General features: G+C 40.3%; 1 protein-coding gene across 1 annotated transcript in view; it reads right to left on the reverse strand.

The window, feature by feature from the left end:
* The window catches only part of LOC134440294 (organic cation/carnitine transporter 2-like), a 69,099-nt gene extending 60,786 nt beyond the window's left edge, over nt 1-8,313 (reverse strand). Inside the window, exons 1-5 of the mRNA XM_063190313.1 lie at nt 7,773-8,313; nt 6,883-6,986; nt 3,689-3,843; nt 3,362-3,533; nt 1,129-1,270 (exon numbers count right to left, since the gene is read on the reverse strand). Coding sequence (XP_063046383.1) covers nt 1,129-1,270; nt 3,362-3,533; nt 3,689-3,843; nt 6,883-6,986; nt 7,773-8,132 — 933 coding nt within the window. The 5' untranslated portion in view covers nt 8,133-8,313. The remainder of the gene's footprint in view (nt 1-1,128; nt 1,271-3,361; nt 3,534-3,688; nt 3,844-6,882; nt 6,987-7,772) is intronic.
* Between the last annotated feature and the right edge of the window lie 2,773 nt (nt 8,314-11,086).

The following is an 11,086-nucleotide window of genomic DNA, read 5'->3' on the forward strand; positions in this document are numbered from 1 at the left end:
CCACTCTGAGATACAACACAGACTGCACTGGGTAATACTGCACCTCCAAACATTCCATGGTCATCAAGCGCCACCTATTGGTAGTAACTGAATATTGCCCTTATACATCCTTACAACAGGCATGACTTAGGTGCCCCATAGGTCAATAATAATGAGAACTCGAGTGGAAGCTGGTGTATGGCAAGGCCAGACTTATTGTAGAAGTGGATGAAATCAGGTGAAAGGTAACAAGACAAAAAAAACAATAATGTATAGAATTTTATTAGAACAGCAGGCATACATCAGAAACTAGTTGAAGGTGAAGACTGTGCAGGCGCAGGTCAAAGGCCAACTGTAGTTTCGAAGTGAGAGGTCCGCACACTTATAATCCAGCCATGAAATAATAAAAGAAAACAAAAAGGATATTGTTTCGACTTCACAGTCTTCATCAGGGACCTCTCACTTCGATGCATCAACACTAGCCTAAATATATGCACAACAGCATTTTTAAAACATGGGCTACACAGCCTCCTCACCATCATGCATGAAAGTAGTAATATTATGGTTTGTCAAGACACAAGGCAACTTCACTGAAAACAAGGCCACCAAGTTCTTTGTCGTCTTTGGCTAGATGGGTCAAATATGTATTTCCCTCAATGAAATGCAAATCAGTTACAATAGTATATTCTTTAAAGTTATTTTCTGATTTTTCTTTTTGCTTTTCTGTCTCTACATGCTAAAATATACCCATGTTTAAAATTGTATACTGACCATGTCTTTATTAGTTGGGGAAACAACAAAATCATCAAGGGATCAAATACTTATTAGAGTCATTATACCCAGAGTGCCAAGTGACAAAAGACAATGGGAATTAGTTACAGTAAATCAATTGCCTTTGGTATTTTATGTTGCCATGTTATGTCCTAACAGTGTGACACTTTACACTTCACACTGTCATACCATTGGAAAGTCCCCCTACAAATTGTAGATCATTTGGTGGAGTGGTGTTAGAGTTGTGCGTGGAACGGACAAACATACAGGAGTACACCCAAACAGATGTTTCCTCCATGATAAGAAAGATATCTATTGTATTTCAGTAGAGAGATCAGATTCATTATGCTATGTGTATTTTGGCATCTGCTGCGTCACCTCAGTGTCGGCGTTATGCTCCAGCTGGAAGATAGTCTCTGGTGGCTTGATGCCGTTCCTCTTGGCAGCAGCTCGAATGATGGCCTCTGCCTCCTGCAACCGGCCCTGAGTGATGAGCCAGCGGGGGGACTCTGGGATGAACCTGAGGGGAACAGAAACACAGTGGCCCTCATTTATCAAACTTGCTTAGAAACCATCGCAGAAATGAGCGCAGATCTTGTCGTACGACGAGGCTTACGTGAGATTTACTAAACATGTGTACCTCTCCAATCTCATCGTAAGAGCGAGCGGCAGTTGATAAATCCATCGTCTGAAAACCATCGTAATTAAAATAATCACACCTTCTCTAAACTGGCGGGAAGGAGACCGCACCCCTGAGTTTGCGACATGGAGAGACGCAAACCGTCTAAAACATCCACGTTTCTGGTTGATTGACAGCTTGAATTTAGGCTTTACGCGAGGTAGACAACAAAATAACACGTGGAAATAATCAACAGCTGTAGTCAACAGTGTTTCGGTTCTCAATATGGAAGGGGTAGATATTGATTTCCAAATACTGATGGTTAGCCTACAATGAAATGTTTGATTGACTACAGTAGACATAAGGAAGATATTTTTTAATGAATATTATTGAAATATTTAAATATATGAACATTAAATATGATTATCTTTTGTAAAATAGGTCAAAAAAAGGGTCCTACGTGAAACTGGCCAACAAACAGTGCCCAAACAATTGGTTGGGGAAGGAGAGTTGTTTATGTCCAGTGCGCTGTCCTTCTCACGCTCATGTGCGCCCTGCTTCTCTCCAGCGCTCCAGTCCTTCGACCGGATAGCCCTTTTACCACCTATGGAGTGGACGACTATAAAATGTTATAGGACACACACGTGGTGTAGCCTATATTCGGATAGTAGTTGTGTGCGATCACACGTCGAAACTCAACCGGGAGATTATTAGGCTACTGTCTGTAGGCTATTGATTGATGTGCGCATGAACTCCCAGCTGTTAAAAAGAAGGGACGTCGGTCATTGATCCCACAACTGAATAATATGCGGCTGTAGGCCTATATTGCACAAATATTCACACATCACGTCAAATCACAAATTAGAAGTCTCTTGTTCCTATGCCAAATTAACGCAGCGCTCCCAGGAAGGGTGCACCAATTCAAACAGGTAGACGTTGGCTTATAGCCAAAATATACAATGTAAAAACATTTTGTAATTATGTAGGCCACATATTTATGATGAGTTGTTGCGCTACAACTGCTGCTCAAGTTGGTGATCATAGTCATCTCAAGTCCAACTTGAAAACGGCGTACACCGTCTGAGAGCAGTCGTAGGATTTCATCTTTCCTGCGCTTACGATGAGATTTGATAAATACCAACTGGTCGTAGAAAAATAACGTACGTACAACGTACGTATGATTCTCGTCGTACGCTGCTTTGATAAACGAGGGCCAGGTTTTGGTTTTCAGACGTTGGATTTATCAACAGCCGCTCGCTCTTACGATGGGATTGGAGAGGTACACATGTTTAGTAAATCTCACGTGAGCTTCGTCGTACGATGAGATCTGCGCTCATTTCTGCGATGGTTTCCACGCAAGTTTGATAAATGAGGGCCAGTATGCTTATATCAAGTACCATTCTTAAAGAGCAATGCATTAACTAAAGGCTACGCCAGACTTGATTAATTCTTATAATGGTAAAACTTGTAATGTACCTGTGGGGAAAACATATGGGATGAGAAATCAGACTGTGTGAAAAGGACAAACTCGCTCCAGCGTGGCAGTTGCCATTCGTGGCGGACTGATGGTATACAAGACGGTGGTTACGGTACTGTAGACTAGAGCTACTGAGGAGTGTAGTCTTTACTCTATAACTGACAAAAACAGGTCACTTGAAGGAGTACTAGAAGTACCTATAATGTAATATTACATTTTGTAGGTCCCATTGGCTGATAACCAAAACACATTCCTGTCTTGATTGTTGTTGTTCTTGTTATTATTTTCACGAATGCTCACCTTTTGTGCGATTTTGGTTATTCAGTGATCAGAACTGAAATACATGATCAAAATATAGCCATTTCGTCAAAAACTGTTCACGACGTGGCATTTATTTTGCATATGCACATTGTGTGGATTCCTTCATGTCAGTTCAATAATAGGTCATTTATTTTTGTGTGTCAAACTTCGCTGATACGCCATATTCATTACAGTTTCTCATAGTCTGCACCTACCAAAAAAAGGGGATGTATAGGCATCCCACCAGAGACAGTCCTATCTGCAGTGTCCTCCGATCCCGCATTAAGTACGCAAATAGGGGTAGAATGGTATAGCCAGCAGAGTAGCACAGGCCGTACCCCAGGGTCCCAAAACTCTCACGTGCTGATTTACTGAGGAGCTCTGAGCCTGAACAGTTAGAGGAGGGGGGGGGGGGAAATCACAGGAATCCAAGAGTTAAACAGTTTAATGTTTTGTTCTGCAATTGCCATATGTAAAGAATTATGATAAAGACTCAAACTGTCATGAAAGCACTTGACATGCATCACCATATACAGACCTACCTAGTACTATGCCAAGGCCGTAGCTGGTGATGGTCACTACTCCTAGAAGACAGTAAATCACACAGAACATTTCCCAGCTGTTGGAGAAAGGCAGGAGTAAGCTGAGGAGGATCACCATTGCCTTAGCAGAGATGAAGGTGATCTTCCTGCCATACCTGGGAAGAGACGATCAAGGGATCAAAAACATTCGAGTAAAACTTGTGTGTACAAAAGTTACTTTTGTTGCGTTGGAGTATCGGTGTCCTATCAGCGGAGATGGAAAATTTGGCAGTTTAGGGAATCATGACTGAGTTGATGTTGCTCATGGTAGACCTAAGAGAGGGGCCCTTCCTTTTGTGTCTTTGGCCTACAAACAGAACATGCCCATATTCTCTCACCCCCATCTTCCCACAACTACACTCACACATTTATGATATTTTAGCCTCAGAATTAGGCCCCATGTCGTCCCACATGTCCTTTATCTTCAATTATCCCAATGTGGTTGTCGTACTATTATCAAGTCACATTTGACTGCATATGACTGGTTCAGATGCAGAACATTCTAAGTGCATTGCAAGAGTTGAGTTAACAGAAATAGGTAGTATTTCTGTAAATGTTCTCAAATTTTATTATATATATATATATTATTATTACATGTTTTACATGTACTTAATAATGATATTTAAGAGACTTTGTGATGAAGATTACTTGGGTGAAAATGCAATTTTTTAATGCAGATTTTTGTATGGCTTTAGAGTTTTACATCTGAGCTCTTCATATGTAATGCAATTTTTAGTTAAATCTAGGGAAATAAATTGGCTGACTCTCGCCAGACCATTGTGTATTTCTGCTCATCTTTGTGAGCTGACAGAGGTGTGGCGTAGTCAGTTTCAACATAGTGGAGAAGGGAAGAAATAAGTGAAACGTGGCAGTGTTTTCAGACAATAACTCACTCATCAACATTGATTCTGTATTGTCAATTCCATTTTAGAGTATTTAAGTAACACCTCAAGAAAATAAAAGGTGTTTCCCCTGTCACGTCCAAGGATTTAAAAATAAAATAAAACCATGCCTTTGCACACCTACACATAAGGCACAGCTCCAGACAGTGGCGGTTACCCGCCCAATTGGGCTGCTTGGGATGGCCGTCTGCGGGTAAAAACGGGGAAAATATTGAAATCAATGTAATATGTTGAAATTGGGTGGAATTTAGCGCATTTCTGCAAGTTTTTGAGAGCCCAACACTGGCTCCAGATACAAGTTCGTGGAGCAAGGCGGAACGAATTCATCTGGCAAGAGTCAAGATAGGAACATAAGGCACTAGATTTAAATGTGATAGAACATTTCCCTCGTAGTGTCGTGCTGACACTGCAGGGGGTTATACTAATGAAAGAACTGGAATGACTTAAGAACATGCTCAAGTGAAAAATAGACTTATTAAAAATTGCAGGCATCCTAAGATTCATGGCCCAGTTTTTTTTCACTATTCCAATCATTCAATTGTTTGTTTTTACATATTTTGGCCTTCCAGCTCAAAAAACCCATGAATTGGTGAATTCGCAACATTAGAATATTGTAATAAAAATCTCATTTTTTTTCAGCAAAATTCAGGTCACATCAAATCAGTTGAAATTTGGCACTTTCTACATAACATGCAATGTTCAATACTGGGTTAGGACTCTCTCTGTCTTAATAACTGCCATGATGCGTTTAACATTGAAGTCAATGGCAGAAACAGTGCATTGGAGTTATGGAAGCCCAGATATTCTTGATGTTTTTCTGTCAGCTGTTCTTGTTTGTTGACCTGGTGACCCACACTTCACTCTTCAATATACCCTGTAGATTTCCATGCCACGTTTTGGTGCCAATTCACCAGTTTAATTTGAAATCACCAGAAATGAAACCCCATTGAAAATGAATGGGGTTTTATTTCTGGTCAATTAAAATTAAACTATTGAGTGCACCAAAACGTGGCATGGAAATCTATAATCTATAATCCATGACAGTTTAACATTATTGATGGAATTATGGAAATAAATCAACTCTTTCATGCTATTCTAATAAAGTGGCCTGGAGCTGTACATGTTCCCCACCCACGCACTTTAAAAATCACCATGGCTTTTCTGTCGCCAGTTTCTACAAGTAGTCTACTCTAAAGAATTGCTTGACCAATTTCCGATTGTCTAAAGTGACTCCAGTCCTTGACCAAGGAATGAGTTGTCGAGGAATTGTGTGTCTAATTGTGTGTGCTTGCGGCATTATTGACCCATTTTTTCAAAATGGCAAATAGGCCTAGCTATTATGTCACCATTCCCATGAAGCCATGTTGGAAGTTCCAAGCCTCCATGTGAGAAGCCGTTTTGACGGGAGAAATATAAACACGTAGAATGCAAAAAAATCTTCATAATGCACATTAATCATTTCACAAGCATTAAATTAATTCTGTTTCATTGCACATCAGTTTTCATACGTGGTGTTTCTAGCCTACTACGGAGCAACTAGGTTGCTTCTTTGTTCGACGTGACTGAATGAAGTTGCAATAGAGTGTTCAACAGTGGGGGTTTCCATAGCCTACAGATTGCTTCTTTCGGGAGCCTTCAAGAGTCAACAGTTGGCTTTCGCCCAGGCTAGAGTGAGCTCCCTGTCAGACAAGTTCATCCAGTCATTTTTAGGATGCCTACCTCCAGGGAAGCAACTGAAGAGTTCAGATGCAAAACCCCCTACCTCCATTTCTGAAGACCTGCACTTCTATATTTTTAGAGAACCCCGTTGTTGGTTTGGTTTACATTCATGTACTCGATAATACATATAAATAGTTATATTACATAAATACAATAAAAAATATGCATTTTTGATAGCTTTGTTTTAAATAAAAATGAATTAAGATTATTTTTTGAAAAGGCACTTCGGGGGTTTTGCATCTGAACTCTTCAACTTTAGATAGATCTGGGACCCTTACATAAGGCCATGCACGAAGTCAATAATTGATTTCAGCAAATACATGCACCCAAGTAAACTTCACTGACAGATACAGTGCAGATTAATCTCATGATCAATGCATGTGCACATGAATGAAATCATGTCAGTTTGGGTTACGGCGCATACACACCAACGGCGCGGACAAAGATTCTTTAATTCTAACATTATCATGCCTTGCACACAGGAGCCCGGTGTAAGCGCGGCGCATGTCCGGCCCAACCATTGAGGTGCCTCACCTGTCTGACAAAATTCCTGAGCAAAAAGATCCAACCAGCATTCCAAAGAAGAAGACACTTAATGTAAAGGGAGCCTTCCATGCATCATCACACACCAGATTCCACTGTGGAAGACAAAGTGGTAATCATGTATCAAACAAATAAATGCACTAAGCATTCTTGGTGAAATCACAATTATTATATATTTGTTTTCATCCAAATGCTGAATGATACTGCATGAAATAGAATATAATATGAAAATATATAGCCTAATGTGTACGGCAAACAAGTCATATTCGAGATATTTATTAAAAAACACCATCCAGGATTTTAGTGCATATTCATGTGGCAAAGGGATGATTTGTGAGGAAGTGCTTGCTTCCCATCATCAAAAAATGTTCATAATAACTGCAGGCATTTAATGGTTTGACTGGCATATTGCACACTGTGGGCTATAGTAGCTCTAAGTGGCAGGAAGCAAAATTCTGAAAGGTGACAGGGGCCTGCACATGTCAAGTGTTTGAAGGACTGCAACGCAGCACAAATTTATGTTGATTAACTCATGTTGGTAGGATTATTTCTTTACACTATTCCATTGCATGCTTTACACTGGAAAACAAAAGTCCTGTGTGTGTGTGGTGCCTTAGGCCAGTGTTTCCCAACCTTTTTTGTCTCGTGTACCCCCTAAGCCATTTTGCTGTGCCATGAGTACCCCATAACTCCTGTTCTATATGGTTTCCTCTATCCTCTAGTGTGCTCCATGCTCCATGCATTTGCTCAAATTACATTTTTCCAAGTACCTCCTGCAAGAGGGCTCGCGTACCCCTAGTGGTACACGTACCCCTGGTTGGGAAACACTGCCTTAGGCTTTAGCTCACACTAGTAGGGAATTTGAGGCCATTTAGACTCACCTCAGTGACAATAGTGGACACATATCTCTCTTTGCTGAACACCCAGCCATCCACACAGCCCTCTGTGTCATTGCTGTAGGCAGAGTCAGAGTCTTCCTGTTCAGTGTAGCGTCTGCAGCGACTCAGGATGGTCTCCCCTTTCAGCTCCTCAGTCGGGATGGACAGATTGTAGCCCAGTCCTCCATAGCTGCTGTTCAGGGATGGAACTCTGCAGTGATGAGGAGGAGTATCCGCCACAAAGACCATTGATAGGGTCGTGTATCCATTCTGAATGGCACCTAGACTCAATACAATATAAATAAGTCTTTGAAAAGGACCCCACTCTCCTAAAAATGAGATGGTTTCCTCATAATCCTCCATCTTGGAATATCAATGACAGGTAGTCATATGTCAGTGAAACCAACACATCTTGTATATCAGTAACACAAAAAAACCTGACATGCAAAAAGCCCCCCCACTGCAAGTTCAGAGGACTTCAGAGCTGACGTTTGGTGTCGTCAAAAAAATGAGAAAATCTCTGACTATGGCACTCCAAATTAAAATTAAAATTTAAAAGAATCAAAAATAAAGTCCTACATGGACATATTAAAAACAAAGGCCACATGTACTGGCATGAGTACCTTCTTCAGGGCAGTAGCAGAAAAGAATGGAGTAGTGGCTTTGTTTAGGGTGAAGCAAAGGCCAGGTGCTGGCAATTAGACAATTAGACTTGAAGCTCTCCACATTACTAAGCCCGCCTCTCACACAGCTCCCAGCACTAGAAAGCTGCCAATCAAAGAGTATTACCAAAAGCTTTGGCCCACCTCTCGCATTGTTCACGGCATAGATGTGTTTTCTGTTTACAAACATTTGTGATGTGAGGAGGGGCAAAATGGCAAGGAGCCAATCACGTGAGCGCACTTTTTGCATGACAGCAGTTTTCAACAATCAGAGGTAGAACAGTGTGCAGCCAGGTAGGCGCAGAGAGGAATTGTTTGCAAAGACATGGGAAACCCATGTATAAGACAGTGATCATTCACAAAATACAACAGCAATATCAAAGAACATAGTATTTTCCAATTGTTGTCAGTATTTACATAACCTACATACATGCACATAGAGGCCTATATAACACTATATTCCCTACAGATAAAACCACGCAAAACTAAAAACAATCACAAAAATGTGCACAATCTATTTCCTCATTGAAGCTTGGAATTTCCATTGCTTTTAGGGCATTTTCACATTTTGTCCCTTTCAACCATTTATACAAACTCAGACCTGTTGCTCAGCATTTTTTGCGAATACGTGAATGTTCTGAAGCATACCTATGACCTTTGTTGTCAGGTTTTGAAAAACAGGTCCAAAGAAAGAGGCTACAAGGATCAATGGATTAGACAAGCTGCTGACCGTTTTAATAACATATCCTAAGATCAATGCTTGAAAAGGAGAACAAACAAAAAATGCAATACAGAATATCATGTTGTGTACAGTACTCCCCAATTGCCAAGGACATTGAACAGAGTGTAAAAAAGACATTGGCACATCATTGACTCTGACCCAAGCTTTAAAAAGATTTCCCCCAAACACACTACAACCAAACCAAAGAGGCAACCAAACCTTCGGAACATGCTGGTAAGGGCGGATTTACCCCCACCTCCTCCCCCGACACACTTTAAGTAACATCCAAGTAGCAACTAAATGTGAAAACTGCCAACAATGTAACTTCACCAGTAAAACTCACTTTTTAAAATCACCCTCATACTGGTAAAAAATGCCATTAAGGGTATCATATCCTGTCTCACAAAGAATATGATTCATGAGCTTAAATGCCCGATGTGGCCTGGCCTACGTGGGGAAGACCATGAGGGCACTTAAGACCAGGATAGCAGAGCACATGTGCAATGCGCACCATGGACATGAAAAGTTCAGTGGCAGTCCATTTTAAAGTGGCCCATCATAATGTGTCTGCTCTAAAATACATGGGAATTGAGATGGTAAAAATGCCCAGGAGGTGGGGCAATATTGACAACTTACTTCTCAAACGTGAGCTGTATTGGATTTACACCATGCCACCAAGGGGCATGAATGAGGACCTCAGTATCAGCCCATTCTCGTAACAGGTTTAGTGACTGTTTGCTAATTGTGTGTATACAAAAAAAGAAAGAAAAGAAAACACACAAACAACTGAATGTCTTTAACCCATCGATACCTGATGTTGCGTTGTGCAACATTGGCCCAGGCGCTTGGAGCTGCATTATGCAACATTCAGGCTCATGACATTTGAGACAACTTTATTTAACAAATATCTATTTGAGATGAATGAACACATTCTAATGAAAGATGAGGATCTTAGTGTTTAAATGCAACTTAGTGCATATTTTTATGTAAGGGCTCAGGCATTCAGCACCCTTTTTTGCAGGTGCCTTAGGCATCAATGGGTTAATCAACATTATTTTTGTTCTACTGTTTGTCCTTTGGAAGTGGGTAAAGACTGCAATGAAGGTTTTAACATGATGCTGTTTTGTAGTCTCCTGGATAAAAAACAACCCTTTAACTGTATAGATATCCGTAGTACCTTATCATGCTTAAAAATGTCAAAAGTGTGTGTATATATAGTTAATGTAAATATTTTGCAAATATGTTTGTACATTTGGCAAAGACTGGTGTAACATACTAAAGATATTTGTTAATATGTGTTAATATCTCTAAATACCTTGGGATGCACTTTTTTGAATTAGGTTTATCTAATCTGAACTTGACTGATATATCATGTGACACTTCCTACAAATAGGCCTAAGTATGACGTTTGTCTATCTTGAGTCAAATCTGATTAAGAGCATTTTTTTTTGTCCCGCACCTGCGTCTTGGATGTGCGCCCCACTACTTCACTTAAAGAGCAACAATACAAGAGGATGAACAACATCCCCATATAATGACACCATCCTGATAAACTATGCTTTTGCAATCTTATTTGATGGTGCTGCAAGTATCATGATTGGGATGTTTTTTGTACTACTTTGTACTTGCTATTACAGACACCCAAAGTCAATTCCCTATGTTCGCTTATATCTGATAATACTCCTCCTACTACTACAACAACAACTACTACTACGGATAAATAATAATAATAATAATAATAATACAGGGAAAGAAAGGAATCACCGGAGCATCTTCAGATGTGGAAATTAACTTGTTTTATTGGGCAAGCATTTACTATGAAGAAGACGTGGGAACGTTGAAACGTTAGTCTTGGCGCTTGCCCAATAAAACAAGTTAATTTCCACATCTGAAGATGCTCCAGTGATTCCTTTCTTTCCCTGGTTTTATCAAGT

Source organism: Engraulis encrasicolus, chromosome 23 (genome assembly GCF_034702125.1).
Source record: "Engraulis encrasicolus isolate BLACKSEA-1 chromosome 23, IST_EnEncr_1.0, whole genome shotgun sequence".
Lineage (NCBI taxonomy): Eukaryota > Metazoa > Chordata > Actinopteri > Clupeiformes > Engraulidae > Engraulis > Engraulis encrasicolus.